This window comes from Carya illinoinensis, chromosome 2, assembly GCF_018687715.1.
Source record: "Carya illinoinensis cultivar Pawnee chromosome 2, C.illinoinensisPawnee_v1, whole genome shotgun sequence".
NCBI lineage: Eukaryota > Viridiplantae > Streptophyta > Magnoliopsida > Fagales > Juglandaceae > Carya > Carya illinoinensis.
The window spans coordinates 3,755,130-3,779,039 of NC_056753.1; the positions used below are offsets into that span (position 1 = coordinate 3,755,130).

General features: G+C 33.5%; 1 protein-coding gene and 1 long non-coding RNA gene across 2 annotated transcripts; both read right to left on the reverse strand.

Annotated features, from left to right (window-relative positions):
* Positions 1–6,335: 6,335 nt before the first annotated feature.
* LOC122297540 lies at positions 6,336–9,209 on the reverse strand. The gene is made up of 2 exons (XR_006238807.1): positions 9,034–9,209; positions 6,336–6,579 (listed from the first exon to the last, which is right to left on the reverse strand). It is a non-coding gene; the product is annotated as an uncharacterized LOC122297540 (long non-coding RNA).
* An 11,059-nt stretch (positions 9,210–20,268) lies between these two features.
* Positions 20,269–23,910, reverse strand: LOC122301621. The gene is made up of 3 exons (XM_043113026.1): positions 21,356–23,910; positions 21,170–21,257; positions 20,269–21,072 (listed from the first exon to the last, which is right to left on the reverse strand). The coding sequence occupies exons 1-3, from the start codon at positions 23,908–23,910 to the stop codon at positions 20,269–20,271; spliced, it is 3,447 nt and encodes a 1,148-aa protein (XP_042968960.1).

The following is a 23,910-nucleotide window of genomic DNA, read 5'->3' on the forward strand; positions in this document are numbered from 1 at the left end:
AATAATAAAAATAATAGTAAATAGATTTTTTCTAATTATATATTTTCTTGACACATAATAGCGCTTTTACGAAAAAAATATAAAAATTTTATATTTTTATTTTGAAAACCATTATTTTAAAAAAAAACTACTTTCGAAACTTTTTCAAAGCATTACTCTTACGCTTATGTTCTACAACGTTATTGAGATTTTTTAGACGAAAATTTTGAGTTTTAAAATTAAATATTAAAATATTATATTTTAATATTATTATTATTTTAGAATTTGAAAAAATTAAAAAAAAATTAAATTGTTTATTAAATTTTGTATGAAAATTTGATAAAATTATAATGATGAGATGAAAAATCTCAATGGCCAAACCAAATCTAAATCTTTCATACTCTTCACTGGGAAAAAGTTTTTGAAATTTAAATCGTTATTTTGCTTATTGACTTTTGTAAAAATTAATAAAAGCTTTAAATAAATTTTCTTGAAATATGTATTTAGAGTAGAAAATTTGTTTGAATAGAATATTTTAATAAAGATAAAAATTAATTTAATGTATTATATTTAGTCAATTAATTTATAAATTTTAGAGATTTGTTTTAACCTATAGCTTCTTTAACGTTTTAAAGTAGGGTTTTGTTACTCATCATTTTCATGTACTAAACTTATTTTAATTTCTTTTTAATTTTTTAATATTTTTTTATTCTTTCTAAATTAATTGAATTTTTCTATTCATCATCTATATACTATATATTTTATAAGAAAAAAAATTGAAAAATGATGTATAGTGTATGGAGATAATAAATAGAATTTTTCTTTAAAGTAATCTTGATTTTGGGTTTTGTAGAAATTATTCTGATTTTATCTTCTTCTTTATCTATTGTGCACCAAAATTTAATTAGACAAATGATTAGAAAAATAGACATCCTTTTCAAATTTAAATATATTTCAATTGCGGTTGAAAATTCCTATACTTTCTTAAATGTTAACCAATCACGGCTTTGCCTTGGATTGTTAATTTTTATAAGTTCTACTTCTCCATTTATCGAGGGTGAAGCTTGAGAACTAGTCTCAAGAAGGCAAATCCTCTTTTTTTCCATAGATATTTTTATATCTTTAAATATTTTTTAAAATAACAATTCACAATATTATTAAAAGATACATCCTTAATCACTAGTAAAAAAAAAAGTGTCTGGATCTATGTCGGGACCCAACTCTCGACAGCTCTATCATTTTATATTTTATTTATAAATGTTGATTGTATCTACACACAAGTACTTTGTTTGATTTAGATGTTGATGTGAAAAATATAATATATCTTATGAATTAAATCTAGCAATAAGAATATTGAAAGATTTATCCCTCATACTAGTTTATAATTAAAATTAATTTTAGCACTAATTAATGTAATAGTATTGTTTTAATTAAGTTGGAAGTAAAAATGATGAATGAAACAAACTAAGATGTACACTGGGTTTGGATATAAAAAATATTTCACCCCATCTAATCATTATAATTTTTTTAAATTTTCACATAAAATATAATAAATAATTCAATTTTTTCAAATCTCAAAATAATAATAATATTAAAAATAATATTCTTACAATATTTTATTCAACTTTTAACTTTTATCTCAACTCATCTTAACTTTGTAACGCAAAAATTACTATTTACTGATCTCAAAATATGAATTATATAGTATTCTCATCTTATCACAATATATCAATATATATTATGAAATTATTGTCTGTTCATACTAAAAAAATAGCCCAATAATTCTTTAGACATAAATGTAAATATCTCTATTTGACAAGTGAATTGTTCTCTAATATTTTCATATATTTTATTCTCAAACGTCACTCAAATATAAATTTTTTTTTAATTTCAAATTTTTTATTTTTTTGATTTAATTATTACCTAATCATTATAATTTTTCTAAACTTCTTAATAAAATACAAAAAATAATGCAATATTTTTAAATTTTAATCTAAAAATAATTATTTTTTTAATTTAAAATATTTTTTTCAAAATTTTCTATATATTTATCTAAAATATAATAAAACATTTTAATTTAAACTATTCTTAAAATATATGGAGATATTATTATAAATATTCAAACGAGGTCTGGGTGGAGGCGCGTGTAGTGTTTGGGGGTGGTGGTTTGAATTTAATATTTTATTGTTTGGATCAGTGTACGGGGGAGACGTGGGACAATGGACAATGGTACACTCGACACGGACACTGAATTACTTGGGAGAAACAAAAAACCCAAACTCCAAAAGAAAAAAAAATAATAAAAAAGGAAAATAAAAAAAATTGTCGGTATTTAAGGCTGCGACTGCCTACGTGCACTTCTCCAACTCCGACATGGCTGACGCGTTGCTGGCGTCACTTCAACCATTTCATTTAATATTTTTGCTCTGTCCGTAGAAAACCAGAGGCTAAACTCACCCCATCCTAAAACAACGTCGTACTTCGATCTCCTCAACTCTTTTCTCTTTCTTTTGTGTTTCTAAATTTTGAAGAGCGGGAAAGCCTTTAAATTCATTTTTATTATTTTTGCATTATTCACCACGCATGCTTTATCCATATATCATGATCAAGTTTTATTAAATAAAAATTTTATGTATTCTTTATTAATATGATTGAGTATATCATTTTTTTAAAATATAAAATAATCATTTTAACCAATCACATTAATAAAATGTATAAAAAATAAATAAAAGTGATTCTATGTAACAGTTTTCTTAATTGAAATATATAATTAAGATTACAGGAATAATAACTAACAACAAAATTTATGATAATTAAAGTATTTTGGGATTGACTTGCGGAGATGTTAATGTTATTATTGACCACAAGTTTAAATAATTACGTACAACTCTAATCAAAGGAGTGCATACTTCCAATCAAATTAGGATCAAATGCAGCCTCTTTTTGCCAGTCATGTATGCATGCGCTTAATATTGTGCTCATACTATATATATATATGTAGAAGTTGAACGTGAAACGTTCATATGTTGTTTAATATTGCTGAGGTTTGCCAATGAGTTGCTTGGTGTGGCTAGATGAGGGCGAACTTGATGGATTATTTTTGAACCTCTCTTCATGATATTTGCCTGTTTGAAGTTGAGTCGTCGATCGGTGATCTTCTGAGCTGGTTGCTATATATAAGACGGCCTGATATGGCCTCATCGACGGTGGTACGTAGCGTATTCTGTAGTGAGACATTTTCTGGACCAGTCGACAAAATTAGAGGTGGTGGATGGCCGATTGGCCACGAGTATTCACGCCAGATGATTTTGGGTGAAATCAGGGCAATGGAGAAAAAAGAGAAGTTTTCTTGAATTTCCTGGTCTTGGGTACATATATAATGGGCAATTTGCATATGTGAGGATCATTGTGGAAAGCATGTTAATTGGGAATTAAATATAGAGATCGCATGGGGTTTGGTGTTGAGGCCGCGGGAAGGTTTTGATCATATCTTTTCGCATGCATGCATGGAATATCGGTCCTCATGAGTACTGATCTTGTGCTCTAGTCATGATGGCTAGTGCCGGCTTTAGATAGGATATCTTCAGCTCCAAGATATTGCCCTTTCATATCCAAGAGTTTCGTGGCTTTTTTGTGGCTTGTGGGAGATCTAGGGGTCCGGGCAAGGTATAATTTGCTGTAAATGGGGGTCGGGGGTAGTTCATGGTCTTGTACATGCAAGGCAGGTTGTTTTGGAGGTTCTCGGCAAGCTTGGCTAGTAGGGAAATATTGGAGTACTAGCTTGTGGGTGATTCTTAAGGCTGTGTTTGGTTAGCCAATCCAACTCAACTCAACTTAATTTATCTCATGTAATCATTACAACTTTTTCAACTTTCAATACAAAATATAATAAATAATTTAATTTTTTCAAATCTCAAAATAATAATAATATTAAAAAAATATGAAAATTTTTTTTGTCATCCTCACACTTCATACACCACACTTATTTTAATTTTTTCTATAATAAATATGTAGTGTGTAGATGATAAATAGAATAATTCAATTAATTTAATAAAAATAAAATGAATTAATAAATAAATAATATTTTAATATATAAAATATATGATGTGAAATGATGTGTAATATTTATCTAAAAAATAATATTTTAAAATCTCATTTTAACTCAATTTACTGTTCAAATCTATCCTTAATCTTGATAATGATTTGGGAGAACATAAGAAGACCTAGCTAGCTAGGAGCACAATTCATGAGTTTTGGATTTTTCCGTACGTCTTAATTAAAGCGTCACTTTACCACACGTTTTAATTTGTACATTGTCACATCTTGTGTTTGGCAGGCGGTTTCGGGAAAGAGGATCAATGTGGATGGACATGAAGTATCATGCAACAATTGTTTTGATGAGCGACAATATTCCTGTTGTTGCATGCATGAGAGCAGAGTTTATTATTAAAACAAATTATTAACTTTTATATAAATATTATATATATATTTTTTAAAAAATATGTAAAATTTACACACTCTATAACTATAATTATTATTTTTCAAATAAAACTCATGTGCCACTCTCTAGCACCGTCACATTTCATTTTACGAAATGTTAGACCCATACACTACCCAACAGGAAGCGCTTCAATTATAGATCACGGAATTTAATTACTTTTATCATTCTCAATCACACCAAATAATTAAATAATGAAGTTTTTATACCTTACAACTTTAATAGTACTGCTATATGCAATCCATTCTTTATATTATATGTTAAGAGATAAATGATATTTACAATTGTGAAGTATTGTATAAATACTGTATAATCATTTTTAAAAAAAATTAGTAAATACGATATTCACATAAAAAAATAATTTTTTAATAATAAATCTCATTATTTTTCAAAAAGAATATACATATATATGTATACTCCACGACTATATATAACATAATTCATGTTACAATAATAATACGTTATTTTTCTCATGCAAAAATCAATTGTATTAATCAGCCAGCTTTGATTAATTAGTTGATAAATAATGACAAAGTACTCAAGATGAGGAATCTGTGGTCATTTCAATATTGTATTCTTGATTGCTACGTTCCTAGCTATATATGAATATTGGCATTGCCAAAAAAAACAAAAAAAAAAAAAAAACAAAAAAAAAAAACTAAAAACAGAAAACAAAAAACAAAAAAACAAAAAATGGTGACTCTGTCAAAAAAGAAACAGAAGTGGGGGCTAAACATTCCAGAGAACATAAAAGTAGTTATATCATGAAAACTATGATGTAGTGTTGCATGGCAGTCTAATCAAAATCAGAAATGGCCCTAATAAATTAATAATTGTAGTGGACTAAGAAATTCACCCTCTTGATCCCTAGCAACTGACATGACTCTCTGGTTGTCTCTCACGTGTTGACATTCCAGGACCAGGCATAACTTATCACCTCTAAGACGTTTATTACATAGGCTATATAATTGGTAAATACAGTCGATGTACAGTCAGTTGTATAAAATAAATAAAAAAATTATAAAAAAATTATTTTATATTCAATGAGACCTACATAAATAAAAAAAATTATAAAAAAAATTTTTTTTATGTAGGTTCTATATTAATTTACTTTTTTCTTCACGACTGCACGCCGACTGCATTTCCCGCCTGTCAAAAGTATTTCTCTTATTGCATTGGTTGAAGGTTCGTTTGCCTTTTTGTTTAATTAATTGTCCGGTAAGTTAATGAAACTGTCCCAACTTATGATATAAAAATGAATGATTGGATATTTTGGTTGGATTAGCAAGAGGCCAAGACAACCTGGTCATGATCATGAGTTCTTTTTAAAAAAAAAAAAAAAAAACCTGCCAATTTTATGTTCCATATATATATATGATTCCAAAAAATGGGGTTGTGTCATGCTAAGGAGAAACGTACGGTACTACATATACCAAAGGCTTTGGCTTGCCTCATCTTAATTATCTTTAATATAGATACTATGAATTTTATTTTATTTTTTTTTAAAATGAGTACCCGAAATTTACCTAAGATAAAATTAAAAATATCATTTTTATCGTCTAGATGGTTTGGGTTTATTGTCAACATACATATATACAACTTCATGTTATAAGGGCATTGGCAATAGTTTATGTATCTTCATATGCAAAATCACATATTTTGAAAATTGATTTTACATATAAAGAAAAATTCCTATATTAGATTATGTATTTTTTGACCAAATAATAATAAAATATTAATTTTTTTCCTATAAATCTGGATAATCCAATAAATTCAAGTCAAATTCCACATCCAAGTCCAATAATTTCAATATATCATATATATATTCAGCAACACAAAAAAATCTACACATACAATGTGGTTTTTAATTTCATACAAATTCACAACTTAATAAATTCTACTCCATACAAATTCAGTGTTTACAAAATAGATGCAATATAAATTCAACTTCCAACTAAAAGAACCTCTATACAAATTTAAATAAATCCCATGTATCAAAATCAACTTAATAAAAAATCCACAAAGTTGATTATAATACAACTTAATTGGCAACTCCACGACAGCACCATTCTGCTCTACAGCAACTCCACAGCAACAATAACCTGCTCCACAGCAGCTCCCAATAGTTTTCATGTCATTGTTAGCAACCAACGGTACAACAAGTTAACGAATTTGGTGCAACCAACAATACAAAAAGATCCAAAATATGTCACCACAGTATTTACAATTTCAAAATACCCAAAATATGTAACCATGCATAGTCAAAACTATGTACGAGATATAACCTTATTCTTTTGTTCCTCAATGATCTCTATTTGAAGATTATGAAAATACTCTTGCTGCACACAACTCAACGAATCAATATCTTTGGACATAATTTCAATATCAATCTTTCTCTTTTTAAGAGTTACTAAGTCAAATCTATCTTTTTCAGCCTTAATTTTCAAATCAAGTTTTCTCTTCTTAAGAAGTAGTAACTCAAATCTTTCATTCTCATACTTCAATTGTGATTCTCTTCTCTCCATCATACAAGTTCTCCTATCATCTGTCATTTGGCTTAAGGCCTCCTTAATTACTAGATTTTATCTTTCGTTACATTTTCTTTCTTTCTCTCTTACTTATTCAACTTTCTTGCCTGGGGGTCTCTCACAACCGACGAGTACATTTTCCATGTCTTCCCCTAAAGGTATTGAGTGTGGAGTAATACTTGAACTTGACCCATTTTTCTTTTTTATAAGGTCCATGTATGCTTGCCATTTCGGCTGGTGCCTCGATAGATTCCAACAATGATCTATGGTAAAGTTATGTTTGAGATTCTCTCGGTACAAGATTTTTACCTTATCAATTTACAAAATAGTTTCCACAATTAATACTAATGTCATTGCAAATACCTAATAATCAGAACCAAAAAACATTGAAAAAAGCATTATATCTTGTCTTGCTCAGTTGCGCTGCTTGGATGCATTCATTCAACTTGGGCTAAGCTATCACAAAATTTATTGACGTATTTTTGAATGATTGACTACCGATTGGTCAAAGAGGCTATAGACCATTCTTAACAATTAAGTTTTTTAATGTGGAGTAGTACTCATAAATTCTACTCCACATTTGTGTGGATGATTGTTCAATCTCCTGTATGGGATCTATATTAATGCTAAGCCAAACTGAAATGAGGATAGTATCTTTTTCTATAGTAAATGACACATCCCGTTGGGATTTTTGTTTCCTTTTTTCCCGTTGGGGTTGTGTCGCTTGAACATCAACACTTGCACTGCCCATGGGGGATTGTTAATATCAGCTTCACCACTTTCCAACAGTGTAGTGAATAAGAGATCATCATCAATTAAACAGTTCATCATTTAATAAAATATTGAAGGATAAAGTGTTACTCAAACAACACATGGGAAACAATGTATGTAGTGCATATGAGAGATTATATGGCTGCTGCATGCTGAATATATTTGGAGATTACATATACATATTGTGCATACATAAACAATCCATGTGGCTAAAGGCATACATAAACAATATGTACATCTAGTCTAAAGGCATACAAAAACATGGATAGCAACCAGCTATATTTTGTTTTTATAAGCTATTGTGGTTATTTAAGAATGTGGCATTATTTAATAAACATATTATGCATACATAAATCAAACCTATGCCTAAGACAATCCAATAAAAAAAATTTCAGAATGTGGTATTTTAATTTTACAGAGTAAATACTTCTCATGAAAAGCATGCAGCAGCAACCAATAAAATACATATAGGGTCACCATATATATATATATATATATATATATATATATATAGTGCCAACAAGTTTACAATTTCAGCATGCAGACTCAGATTGCCAAGGTAGGTTTACAATTTCAGCATGCAGAAGTGAACTCCAGTAACTAGATTTCTAATACCCAAAATATGGTTGTCACAAAATATGATTGTGCTTGTCATAGAATATTACATCCAATATATCGGCAATATGAGTTAGTGCATGTACAACTCAGATTAATGCATGCCAATATCAAATAATGAGTTAGTCATTTCGTGCAATTTGAGTTAGTGATTTTGTGCAATCTACACCCTCCAATATACAACTCAGATTAATTTCCTGCCAATATTCCCAGAAATTTCATAAATTCCCCAAATCAGTATCAAATTCTTCAGCCCACGTCCTCCAATCTAGTCTAAAGGCATGTACACGATCATTGATCATCAAAAAAATCGAGAGAAGAAACTACTGATTTTGTGCAATTACGGTGACTAATTTTGTGCAATCCGACTTAGTGCATGCCAATATTCCCAGAAATTTTCCAAATCAGTGTCAAATTCTCCAACCTATTTTGTGCATTCTAGTCTAAAGGCATGTATAAGATCATCGATCATTAAAAAAAAACATATATCAAGAGAAGAGGCTATTGCATGCGTAAAATCAAGGGAATTAGGGGAAATCACAAAAGAAAAAAAAAAGCCTAAATCGTTCTAGGGTAGCACGAAATAAGGGGAAATAAAGAAAAATTTGTAACATCAAAACAAGTAATGGAAGACGAAATCACCTTTAGCTAGAGTTTTCAAACAATGTTGTTGATGGATCAACCGTCATTGATGAAGGTAAAGAGAGCAGAGAGAGCCGTGAAGAGTAGAGAGAGAGAGAGCTGGGAGCAATGAGAGAGAGCCATGCCATGAGCAACGAGAGAGCAGAGAACAAAGAAGAAGCAACGAGCATGAAGAGAGAAAGAAAAAGAAACGAGTGAAAGAGGAAGGAAAAGAGTTGTTCGGAAAGAGCCGTTCCGATAGAGAGAGAAAAAATAATAAAAATAATATTTGAAGAAAGAAAATGACATCTTTAAAGATGAATAAAGACTGTTTATAGTTATTCATAATTTTACATATATACAAGCCAATGCAGAAGATTTTAAGGGGAATTTATTCAAATTTAAAAATAAAGATGAAGATAAATAAACCATTACTAATGCTCTAAATAGAATTGTTTAAAATTTACTAAAGGGAAAATGGGATATTATTATCACAAGTTGAAGGATAACACGATCATGATCATCCTACATGTAAACGGAAAAGTTGCTAAGCTAGCTAGCTAGGATGGAGAAAGAGTAGTGCTGCTGTTACCCTTAAGGGTGCATTAACTAGTCATGTGCTGCGCGCATGCATGCTCCTGTTGTAAGAGACTGCCCCCCAATGCTCAATTATGACTTCTGTATACATCCATCAAAGCATGCCCTTGTCAATTTCGACCATATATGATTATGGAAAGTTGAAGTTGAAGATAAAGTAAAATAGAATAATGTGGAATTATATGATTGGAAATTATTTATTATGTTTTATTTATAATTAAATCTTTTATTTAATGTCACTTAATGAGCTGACGAGATAATAATTAAAAATAAAATAATGAATAGATTTTTTCATAAAGATATATTTTTGTTGGTGTATATATTTATTGGATTGTAATTAAGTATTTTTGTGTTGGCGTTTTTCAGCCACAAATGAAGTGACCTGTGAAGTTTGCATGGATGTGGAGTAGATTGTACAATTTTGTTTTGGAATGGAATCATTTAGAAGAAAATAAATGCTCTAAGTGATTAAAAAAAAGTTTGATAAAATTACTAAAAAGATAGAGCTTTTAGGGCAAGTTCCGGGCATGATCATGAAAGGGTTACATGTGAATGCAGAAAACAGCCAACGGGATGAGGGACGGGTGAGGGGACGTGCTGACATGCATTTCTGAGAAAGAAAAGGAAAGAAAAGATGAAAGATTTGTGAATTTTCTTGGTTGTCAGTTGGCGGGAAACCGCTAATACAAGAAGACAGAAAGAGAGAGGACAATTTCATTGTGTCATCCATTCCATCCTCACTGAGCTTTCTCTGTCTGTCTCTCATACCCTTTTGGCTTCACTCTCTGCCAAACCTACTTTTTTATTTAATTGTAAAAAGTGCTAGCTTCTTCTCCATCGACGGAACGGCCATTGATAAATCTCATGCAGAAACGGGACGGGGTCGGCGGAAGGGAGGGGGGGACTGAGGAGTTGGGTGGCTTGGAATTAGAACCAAAGTTAATAAAAGGGTCTCCGTTCAGTAGGGATGCTGCAGCTAGCGTGCAGCATTACAAGCTAACACAGAGAGAGAAATTTGCGGAGAAAAGGGAAGTAGATGGTGACAGGACGAAAAAAGAGTGGGACGACCGTGATTTCCATTTCGATATTCTCTGGCAGCCTTTCTCTCTCTCTCTCTCTCTCTCTTACAGACACAGAGACTAGAACAGTGGCCCCCAGATTGCTTGTTGCAGCACCATCATCCACCAACAAATGAACAAAAACCATCTCCTTTTGTTTTGTTTTCTTTTGCTTGTTACGTCCCCAGTATTTCATGTTCTTCCTCTTAGATCTTATAAGTTATCATTCTTGTCTCGGATTTTACAACTCATTGCTGCAAAAGAAAATCGGAATGATTTAGCTTTCCATTCATCATTGTAACTTTTTCACCGAAATAGGATTTCTAATTATATATTCTTCTCTAGTTCTTGGACCGAGTTATTAGCTAGCTAGCTACGATTTTAAACAGTGAAAAAGATAAATATATATATATAACTAGTACTGTAGGAAACCAAGAATTGTTATTATGGCTCTGAATGAAGATATTAGACATCGTTACAATAATGAGGACCACTTGGGATGTGGTAGCAAAAGATTATAACGTGGGTTTTTTTCACACGAGTAATTGTAATGAACATGCCAAGTACGTGTGTGTGTTTTTGGTGGTGGGGGTAAAGAGAGAGAGAGAGAGAGAGTTTAATTGTGTGTACCTGACATTTCCACCCCACAATCACTTGGTTGACATTAATATTTGGGTGTGTCATGGATAAAGGTGTCTGATCTCTTTATCTCTTAGAAGTTGCTTGGATATTAATATGAAATGAGATAAAAGTTGAAAGTTGAATAAAAATATTATTAGAATATTAGTTTTTAATATTATCATTATTTTAAGATTTGAAAGTTGTATTGTTTATTATATTTTATGTGTGAACTTAAAAAAATTATAATGATGAGATTAGATGAGATGAATTGAGTCTAATATCTACATACACAATTCTCAAATTACTAAACTCATCTCAATTCAAAACCTTTTAACACATGGGACCATATCATTTTTCAACTCAAAATTTTTTTACACACGTGATCCACAACCTTTCTAACTTTCTATAGGTACATTTAAATTCATCTTAACATCTAATTAACACATCTAAATTCATTTTAAGTAGACCAAACAAAACTCATTTCATCATCTCAACTCATTATTATTCATAAATAACTCAACTCAACTAAACTTAGCTCAATATACAAATCACTACAAGAATATAACCTTTTTGCGGCGGTCAGAAGTCCCCGTTATAGGTGTCTAACTCGTCGCAACATCTCAAACGCTGCGTTTTGTTGAGCGCAGATGAACTGCCGCTATTTGACGCTGACATATAGGGAAAATTTTCGCAGCAAATCACCGCCGGAAAGAGAGGTGCTGTTCTCGGCGATTTTGACGCCCGAGACAGCAATGCACATGCTGCCGCGAAAATTGATGCTCCCAATCGACTTTTCTCGCAGCAAGATCCGTGGTGTTCCAGCGGGATTTGGTTCGTCGCAGAAGATGGTTTTAACGGGGAGCGGAGAGATGCCGGGAAACATAGCTGCGATTCCATACACGCCCAGAGAATTGCGCCGGGGGGGTGGGTTATTTACGGCGAGCATCCAATCGCCGATGACCTTGCAGGGCACCACAATATCAGGTATTTATGGTGATTATCATCGCCGAACATAATTACCCTTTCTTCAGAATTGTTGGGTTTTGCAGCGCCGTAGGGGTTGCGTTAATTAATTGGGTTGTGACGGTGATTATCACAGTACATAAGTGGTAGGGTATTCCATCGAATGTAATAGGCGCATAATTTGTTAATTCCATATCATTTACAGTGGGGTTCGGCCATAATTAATGCCATACCATACACGCCCATATCAGGATTACAGGGAGGGGGGGGGGGGGGGAGTGGGTGGGGGTACGTACGTAGTACTGCACGCAGAATTGATCCATTTAGTTCCCCAATTGATTTTTTAGTAGCAGAGGCCTAATATTTGACTCATTACATTGCAATTTGCAGGCCACCATAAAATTAAAACATGTTGTTTGTGAAGTTAATTAATATCCCTTGCCTAACTGGTAGAAATTAATCTGCCACTTCTAGATTTGCATTGGGTTTACACATACATGCATGATATATATATATATATATATATATATATAAAGGGTTTTCACATAATCCGGCCTTGCATTTTGAATTTGGTCTATATATGTAATTAATGTTTTCTGCATATGCATATAAAGATATGTCATCATTAATCCCTATTATATCTACAGAATTTTGCAAATATATATATATATATATATATATATCACAATTCTGCCAATGATACAAAATAACCTGATTGCATTGATCATCATGAAGATTTGACACATGAGCTAGCACTAGTACTACATATATATAAAGTCAGCAGCTTCTACTATATATATATATATAGTAATTGATATGTTGAACTCATGAGTTCAACACATCAATTACTTGCTAATTTAGCACTCCCACTAGTCCTATGCCTAGTATTGCTATCCATACATGCCAGCATTACTCATATATATGTCAAAATTTCTACATGCATGTACATGATACTCCACGTACATGAGAGGAATCCTTTGGTTCCGGTAGTTGTTGGGGTCTTGGCTACAGCACAACAAAATCAGCACTACCTTTGGAAGGTGATTTGACCTGTAGCAATAAACAACATCAGCAGTAAGTTTTTCTGTTTTCTATATCCATATTATTTCTGAAATTCCACACAAGGTAAGATGCTCTTTGTGCTGTACTGTATGTGTATATATGACATGCAACAATTATTTGTCCATAATAGTATAACATAGATGAGCCAAAATGTTATATTATATGATATATTTACTAACTGGAACATTGAAGCTGATGAGAAAAAAGCTTGCTACTTCGAAGAAACCATCTAAAGAAACACTCACGAATAGCGCCCAATAGAATTGTCAGTTTAGATGAGGAAAAACTTGTGAGTTCAAAAACTTGTAAGTAGCAAGCTTTGGCCATTTTACCCACCACACATGAAATTGAATAGCATGCAAAAAATATAACAATGTATTCCCAAAATATATATATTAAGTCAATCAATCAGTGTAGATTATCTACTGAATATATGTATAATCATTCTGTCTTCACTATATATATTTAGATTAAGTTCACAGATTCCATGCGTGTATATTTCTGCATATTAGATTCACAGATTCCATTCTAGTGTCAGATTCTATAACTTGCAATAGCCTTCTTCTTTCAGTCTCGCCTAGCATGGTTTTTCATGTATAACCATAAACTCTTTTAATGATGTAGTGCTCTTTATATTCAAGCAATCATACTTCTTCTTGTCCATTAACAAGTTGTCCCTATCATCCAACATTGAGATTACTGATATAAGTCATTTAATGTTGCTGTTAACATGCCTCATCTGAAAATCCCACTAATGTTGCTATTAACATGCCTCAATAATTAAAAACATCTCCTATTAATCAAACAATTTGAACATCATTAACATGAGCAGGATTCTCAGTTTTATTCTTAGCAAACTAAGCTTACTTTGATGTGATTTATGATCAGAAATTTAACCTCCCCAAGATCATAAGGAATGTGAGGCTAAAAATTGTCTAACTATAACTGTTAATGTGCAATGTCAATTATTTATGGTGCAACCAGATCATGCCTACCCTCACACAGCTTACAGAGCATATCATTAACACTAGCATTATACACATTCTTTAATGAATCCCACACTCTACTTGTATTTTGATCATAAACTAGCTGGTTCTGAAAAAGAAAATACAAGTCATTCTCTGGACATCATATATAGAACTTATAACATTAATAAGATATTAGCAAATTACCTCGAGGTTTTCTTTACCCTCTCCATCAACTTGGAAATTTCCCTATCTGTGCTGAACAAATGTATTTTTTCTACTGATCTCCCCATGACACCTTCATCAAAAGTGTTGCAAAAGTGTAGGTCAAAATACAAAATGAGTAATGCTGACATATGTGGTGGCTAAGGATTTGTGGATTGAGTCTCTCTCTGAGACTCTAATTCTGTCTGTAGTTCTGACATCCTGCTATTGACACGTTGCTCATACTCCCGCATACGGTCCTCCATAGCAGCGAAACCACCTTCCATTGATAGCATCCGATTTTGGTAATACTCTGCATTTTTCAAATTCTGTTGATTTTCCTCAGCAAGGCGTTCATACTCCTCATTGCTCACTCCAGGCACTGTACTTTCGGGCATAACAGAGTGGCCCAACCCTCTAGAATAGCCAGACCTATGTCCCAGAACCTGCCTAAAAATGGCTGCTGCTGCTTCATCAGTGCGATCCTCTGGTTCTTTGGCATTCATCAATTCAACCATATTATTCTGTGGCATTTTTCAGAACCCAACCATCAATCAGTTTTATATGCGTAGTCAGCTTAAAGCTCCCATTCAATATTCTATTTATCACCTAACTAATTGATCATAAAAAGCTGCTAGGTTTCTTACTATAATCTGTTATTTGTTGGGCATATAAGGTTGATGCTTTCTTAACTAATATTTAAAACTGAAAATCAAAAACATATACTTAAGAGTAGCAAACACAATATTGTTGAATACCATAGACTGAACAATTAATAATTTCAAATTACTGGCAACACTTGGCAACTGAAAAAACAGTTTGTGAGTGCTTACATAATTCTGTTCTGTGGTTGGCGTGACGAATCTGCCCTTTTTAGTTGACCAATGCGCATCCTTGTAGAAATCAATTAGATTCTTGTCCTTCTAAATATTCGAAGATAGGCAAACCAATCAAATTATATAAGTTCCCATTTCAAATAAAATGCAAATTGACAATTAGGAGTTAAAATAAGCTTATACCCTTCTTTCCATTAGTACAACAAACGACGTCCTTCCACTTGTGTGGTTGACCATTTGTTTACCCCTATTCTCTTTGTTTTGAGTGGACATTTTCTGCAATAAAACACAAGAGAGCAACTGAAAAGGCATCAAAACCAGCTTTTAATGCCAAAAGACCTTAGTGTTGATTTGTTTTAGCTATATAGAAACCCAGTCTTTTATTCGTTCTGAATTGAGTCACAAGCTGTACATCTTATCTAAACTGGTGAGAGTCTTCAGAGTAAACAGCTTTTGCTGAGGCACATTATCGCATTCCTTCAATATGATATTAGACATACGTACCTTGAATTCATCACTAGCCCACCGATTGCATAACCACTCCCAAACTGGCCTCTCTACCATCTCACCTCCATTAACTACTGCCTCCTCATGTGTTGCATATTGCTTGTATTTCCGATGCAACATGTAATGAAACGAGTTGTATGCATGGGATAACTGAGTTGTGACTGTCCGACGATGATTTTTCTTGGTCCAATCCAACACAAAATCAGCCTACAAATGCCATTGTGTTAAAAAACCTGGTTACAATATTTCTGACCATGCTTACTCTGGTTTTGTTAAAAACACATGTCCATGTCCTTCACCATTATATTTGATTGGTGATATTATTGGTGTTAATACATCTAGATGGAATTATAGTATGTGCAGCTTCAAGATAAAAACAAAAATAAAACCACCTTCTACATTTAGACATTCAGGGTAAAAAAACCAGCTTCTACATTTAATCATTCAACCAAAGTCTAGCAGCTTCTACATTTAATCATTCAATATCCATAAAAACTAGCTTGAATTTAATTTAACATGGTCTACCAACAGCTTCTATATATCTTCTATTAATTCAATATCCATAAAAACCAGCTTCTACATTTAGACATTGAAGGTAAAAAGCACAATATTTCTACAGTTATTCATTTAACCAAAGAAAACCTTACTCGAACTCGATCAATAAGTTCATCCTTCTCCTTAACGTCGACGTTACTCCAACTTACATGCCTCATTTCTGCATAGTGCTTCACAATCCACGTCACTCTCGTTGTATAGACTGTCCTGTTGTTGCATGATGGGCCTATCTTACCATCTTTTATCTCCAATGGTATCTTGCCATACTTTCGCAAACTCTCAAATTCTGTCCCTCTGGCTACACCCCTGCCACGTTTGTTACTTCTTGGTGCTATATATATATATACCACCCATGCATAGAAATGTTCAGACTTTTAAGTTGCTATAAGATTTGTATATATATATTACTGGCTAAGTTGAAATAACTGTCATTCTTACCCTCAGATTCTTCATTCAGCTGACCTGCTGGATTACAGCTCTCTGGATGTTGAGTGAAGTCATCAGCTTCCACCTGCCTTTCATCTCTCAGATCCCTACTAAGGTTGTTACTCCTTTGTACTATATATATATATACCAACCATAGAAATATTCAGACTTCTAATATGCAAAACATTATTATATATATTACTTTAAAGTTGCAATAAGGAACAAACACTTACCCTCAGATTCTTCATTCACCTTACCTGCTGGATTACAGTTCTCTGGAATCTGAGTGGAGTCATCAGCTTCCACCTCCCTTTCATCTCTCAGACTCCAACTTGTCGGTGCTACTGGTTGCAGGTGTTGTCCGATGGGAGGCAACACTCGTTTCCCTGGTCCCACTCTTCCTCCACCTCTCCCTCTCTTCGATTGAACCATTTCCTTAGCAAGCTAAAGTAATTCAGATTAGCATTACTGCCTACTAAAGTGTTAATGAGCAGAATGTGCAGTACTATGTAAGAAGATGGGCGTACTATGCTGTTTATCTATTGCAGAAGGAAGCTTCACTTCGACCACAGCTTTCAATCTCCAACACAGAGTTTCTTTCAACTGGAAAGTAGAAATATGCACAACCAATTCTTTTAACTTCAGGACTGAATTGGTTCCGAGTGCTTCAGCTTGCAATGTGTTTCGAGATAGCCACCAAGAGTAGTTGACTGAAATCTTATGCATTGGTAATGCCAAAAGATGGTTTGGCGCTATATTATTTTCATCTCCCGCGTAAGTGTAGCTTGTGTCTCCCAAAACTTACGCCAGTTGCAAGGGATGGTAGGATTTTGGAGATTTGTTCTGTCATTCACAGATATTGCATTCCCATCTGCAAGTACTTACGTCAGCAACATCATGATTACCTGTTTATGTAGCAGCAGCTAGCCTCGAATATCTTACATTGTTCTTCTTTTTCACAATATCTTATATAACAGCTATTGTGTATAAGCTTTGACTGTACACCCTGACCTTTATATATTCTCATGAATCAGATCAGTGGGTATTTATCATTGGAAGATGTATCAGTTTTATTTGCGAACATAGTATATATATACAACACAACTTTCAGATTTATATGTAAGATCGTGACTTTAATGTATTATATATACATACTGCACGTAAGTGTACGTGATCAACTTCTATGATCAATACTTATATATAATATATTATATATTATATTATTTATATATATATAAGTAATGCTATTTAATGTGTTATATAGGTAAGTATGTACCAAGGTTGGACTATATATATATTATATATTCTATTACATCATGTATGTGTGTTCAAGAACTTCCATGATCAAGTATTATATTATACATGTCTATATGTGTGATCAACTTTCCTTTTCAAGTAATATAAATATATTTATTTATATATATAATATTAGATAAGTGCGTAATGCTAATGAAGTTATTATATACATAAGTATTAAAAGTTGGATAATGAGGGCCTTATATATATTTGTCCAATAATATTGAAGCGTACGCTGTATAAATATACTCACTTCTCTATGTAAGGTAATAAAGTGTACGGAAGTAAATAAGGTACTTACGACTATATATTAATTTTATTATTGGAAGCGTACGCTGTATAAATATACTCACTTCTCTATGTAAGGTAATAAAGTGTACGGAAGTAAATAAGGTACTTACGACTATATAAATTTTATTATTGGAAGCGTACGCTGTATAAATATACTCACTTCTCTATGTAAAGTAATAAAGTGTACACTTGTAAAGAAAGTCGTAATTTTATTATTGGAAGCGTACGCTGTATAAATATAAGCACTTCTCTATGTAATGTAATAAAGTGCACGGAAGTAAAGAAAGTACTTACGACTATATAAATTTGAACTTGTGAGGGTTGATGATAATGATCAATATTTATAATATATTAAGATAATATATATTTTATCCAAAAATGTTACTTGATTTCTACTAAAATCAATTATTCATTTCAAATAAATTAAATGAGTGAATATTTATTCCTCACTTAATAAGGTTCGAATATCTTATATATACCGTCATGCTACATATTAGCCTTCATAAATCACACACCCTGCACACTCGATAAAGTGAAAAAGAAATTACAAAAATTCATTCACAAAAAAAACATTCTCTCACACTAAGTAAAAAGCCCTCATATATTCATTAATTAAGTACCTTTATAAACAATGCCCCTGTATTTGGACCTTTTCCTACTACACAATTGAGCAGAGTTGAATATTGACCATGAGCTTGATGAGTTGACCTGTTGAATAATCTGTGGTATAAAATTGGCACTATCTTCTCCTTCATCATTCAAAACCTATTTCAATAATGGCTATTGTACAATACCAAAAACATCACTTGTTTCTAAAGCTTACACAAAAAATCATCTCAACTTCTCTATATATATGTCCGGTATAACATTAATCATCCATTCTATAGCTAAGCCATATTCACTTTCACAAAATATCATTACAAATATTCTCAGAGATATGTCCAGTAGTACAACATTAATCATCCAACATAGAGGTAAGCCATCTTCACTTTCACAACAAATCATTACAACTGTTCTATATATATGTCCAATACAACATTAATAATCCAACATAGAGTTAAGTCGCATTCATTTTCACATAAACATTACAACTATGGCCAAAATAGCAGCTCACAAAATTGATGCTTGCGAAAATACAAAGAAAAATAAACAATTGCAAGCCAAACACCAAAAACCACCGAAAGGTTCTGCAGTACTTGCACGTCGTCTTCTTTCACAATCGGTAAATCCAACCCCTACCAAGCAGCACCTTCACTACCAATTGAGTTAGCTGCTGGGGTTTTCTTGGATGTAAGTAGGGATGCATGATGCCAAGCATTGATCGAAACAACCTGTTAATAATATGTAACATCAATACTGGAATACATGGAAAAACACTAAAAGAAGTATAGAACAAAATTAAATGGTTAGAAATTTATAATCACAGCACCAATACTTGTAAATGAGTAGCACTAATGATACGGAATTAGATTCTACTTATCTCATACATACTTGTGCGTTTGATAAGTGCAAACCATGGGGTTGAGCAAATGTAAATGAATAATAAGTCCATAAAACTATATCAGTTGTAAATTTTGTGTACAAAATTAGTAGTAAGATGCTTATATTAATTAATTATTACAACTCCTCATTAATCAGAGATTATCAAAAGTTGCATGAGATATACCAGTCCTCCCCGGTAGCCATCATAACAATGCCCACCAAGTTGTCAGTTATTCATCAAATTCTGCATAAAACATAGTCGTTTATTGGAGTTAGATATTTCATATTTGGGCGCACATTAATAATGAAAACCTATTTTTAAATAACTATATTGAGCAGGTTATACTATACACGTATGAACCCACATTTAATCTTGTAATAATAAGTAACACCCTAGCATAGAATCATACCATCGTCAGACGAAGACTGGCTGTCCGAGAGAATGTCTTCACTGCTATGAGTATGATTATCATCATTTTCATCCTCTTCATCATCAATGAATTCTTCATCATCAGCTTGTGAGGGTATTGCATGTTGCAATGTTCTTTCTTCAGCAATATGGGTTGGTTCCACGTCAGTTCTATGCAACCCCTGCCCAGTATCATCATCATCACATTCGGGTACAACTTCTACATATGAGGGGTCATTCTCTTGGAAAGCAGGAACATTCAGATTTTCGGCATCATCGACATCATCGTTGGCCACGGGCATAGTTGGAACATCATACACGTTTCTACTTGTAATCTTTTGCACGACGGACCAATTACCACCCAGGTTAGTGTCTTTAAGGTAAAACACTTGGGAAGCTTGACAAGCAAGGGCGAATGGTTCATCCTTATACCATTTGCGAGCAGTGTTAACAATAGTTAGGTGGTCCCCAACACGTATTCCTCTCCTCCTATCACCGATATCAAACCAATCACATCTAAACAAATATACATGACGCCAACCCATATAACGTAATTGCAATATGTCAATCAATACACCATAAAAATCAACAGGCTGTGATCGGTGTTCCCCTTGAACAACAACCCCACTATTCTGGGTTGCACGAAATTCTCCATGCTTTATTGTGTGGAATCTGATGCCATTCATTATGCAAGCAGAATATGAAGAGACCCATGGATCTGGTCCACAAGCGAGTGCATAAATGTCATCTGCCACGTCATCAGGACTTGTTGAACGTATTTCTTGAATCTAAACATGGCGATGTGAAACAAGATAATTAGCCATACTCTAGAATTCTGCATAAATTGACAAGATTAAATGTGAGTTCATTTTAGAGATAACGTACCCGTGTACGAAACCAACTTGGAAATTCAACTTGATGTCTACGATCGATATTCTCGGATGAAATTTCTTTCAACTTCGTCAGGTGTTCACTGCCGAAACATATGCAGATATTGAAACTTAGACAGGTCTTTGTAAAGAACAAACTAGAAAGCAATGTACAAGTAATGGAAATAACCAAAATACTTACTCTAGGTATTGACTAATCTCAGCACAATTATTAAGCACGTACCACCTTGCCTTTGCAAATAGTGGTTTATCTAATCGATTGGAGGTAGGTGAGCCCAAAGGACGTATCTTTTGTGAGAAAATAGAGAAATGTTCAGATTCTATACCCTTATCTATATCTCTGTTTCTTTCCTCCCGATTATGTATGGTCCCAACATCATGGATGTACAGGGAGCAAAAGGATAAGCATTCAACATGGACATATGCTTGAGCAATTGAACCTTCTGGGCGAGCCTTATTCCTTACATAACGCTTGAATTTTCCCAAATATCTCTCAAAAGGATACATCCACCTATATTGAACAGGCCCTGTAAGGTAAGCCTCGCGGGGTAAGTGAATGGCGAGGTGTACCATGATATCGAAGAAAGCAGGTGGGAAAATCATCTCAAGCTTGCAGAGGATAATCGCAATGTCATTTTGTAGTCGCTTCAATATGTCTAGTGTTAACGTTCGGGCACACAAGGCCTTGAAAAACGAACTGAACTCGGTCAATGCAAGATGAATATCAGATCGTAAAAACCCCCCAATTGCAACCGGAAGTAATCTTTGCATGAACACATGACAGTCATGACTTTTCATTCCTGATATCTTTCCATCAGCAACTGAAACACATCTAGAGATGTTCGAGGCAAAACCATCGGGAAATTTAACAGATGCAAGCCATTCACAGAAACGTCTCCTCTGATCGATATCCAATGTGTAGGAGCCAAGCATCATGGAGTACCCATTCGCCGAAGGTTGTAAATGTAATTCCTTCCTTAACCCAAGCTCCATCAAATCCCTACGTGCATTAGCTGTATCTTTGGTTTTTCCTTCAATATCCATCACTGTTCCTAAGACATTGTCGCAAATATTTTTTTCAATGTGCATGACATCGAGATTATGTCTTAATGGTAACATGGACCAATAAGGTAAATGGAAGAATATACTTTGTTTTGTCCAGTTCAATTCAGATGGTGTGCGTTTTCTCTTTCGAGACCCTTTACCAAATTCGGTGTTACCAATCTGCTCTAGTTGATGGAGTACATCATATCCTACTAGATCTGGAGGTGGCAAGCGATGATCCTCACATCCATTGAATGCAGCCTTTTTCTTTCTCCAAGCATGCGTGGATGGCAAGAAGCGACGATGACCCATATAACAATGTTTCCTCCCATGTTTCAACCACTTTGAATCTGTGTCTTCCCTGCATAATGGGCAAGCCATCTTTCCTTTTGTGCTCCACCCAGAAAGATTGGCATATGCGGGGAAATCATTAATTGTCCATAATAGTGCAGCATGTAACTGGAAATTTTCACGCTTTGATGCATCATAGGTATCTATGCCGTCCTCCCATAATTCTTTTAAGTCATTCACTAAAGGTTGCAAATAAACATCTATGTCGTTTCCCGGTGCTTTGGGCCCAGGTATGAGTAAGGAGAGTATTAAGTACGGATCTTTCATGCACAACCAAGGAGGCAAGTTGTATGGCACGAGTATCACAGGCCAAATGCTATAAGGTTTACTCATATTGTTGAATGGATTGAATCCATCACTGGCTAGCCCCAATCTCACATTCCGAGCATCTTCTGCAAACCAGGTGTAGTCTTTATCAAATTGTCTCCACATCTTAGAATCAGCAGAATGCCTTAAAGTACTGTGGTCATCAAGTCGTTCTTCTTTATGCCATCTCATTTCTTTTGCAATATTCTTTGACATAAACAGTCTTTGTAACCGAGGTTTCAGAGGGAAGTATCGCAATACCTTTTGGGGAATCCTCCCCTTTTTTCTTCTACTGGACACCCACCTTGACTCGTTGCATTTAGAACAACTTTCTTTATCAGCATCATCTTTCCAAAATAGCATGCAATCATTTGGGCAAGCGTCTATCTTCACATAACTAAAACCCAACCCATGCTCTAAGCGTCGAGCCTCATGGTATGAGTTTGGCAACTGAATGTCTGGGAAAGCTGATTTTAACAATTGTAAAACCATGTTAAATGACTTGATAGTCCACCCACCAATAGTTTTGATATGGAGTAGCTTAACTATAAATGAAAGCTTAGAGAATTTTTCGCAACCAGGATAAAGTGGACATCTGACATCATCTAACAATTGTTCAAAATTTTTCGATTGCCGCTCACTCATGGTAGGTTGTGAAGTAGTACCCTGTTCCATGGAATCATGGTCCATGAATGCACCGGCGCGAATGTCCTCTATCATCTCATCCATATCATCAACATAATTATGACTGTCATTATATGTATTCTGATCACTGTCTGACGAATTAGCACTCCAACTTTCACTCTCCCCATGAAATATCCAATGTGTATAACTTGGGAGAATACCTATCGTGAAAAGATGATCTTCGACTTGAGCTATTGATAAGAAAATGTTATTACAACATCTTTTACATGGACACCTAAAGGTAGTGCTTCCAGGTGCATGGGCTTTCGCCATTGTGAGGAGTTGCTTAATCCCTTCAGCATACTCCCGTGACGTAAACCTATTTGGCACGCGCATCCAATCCTTGTCCAT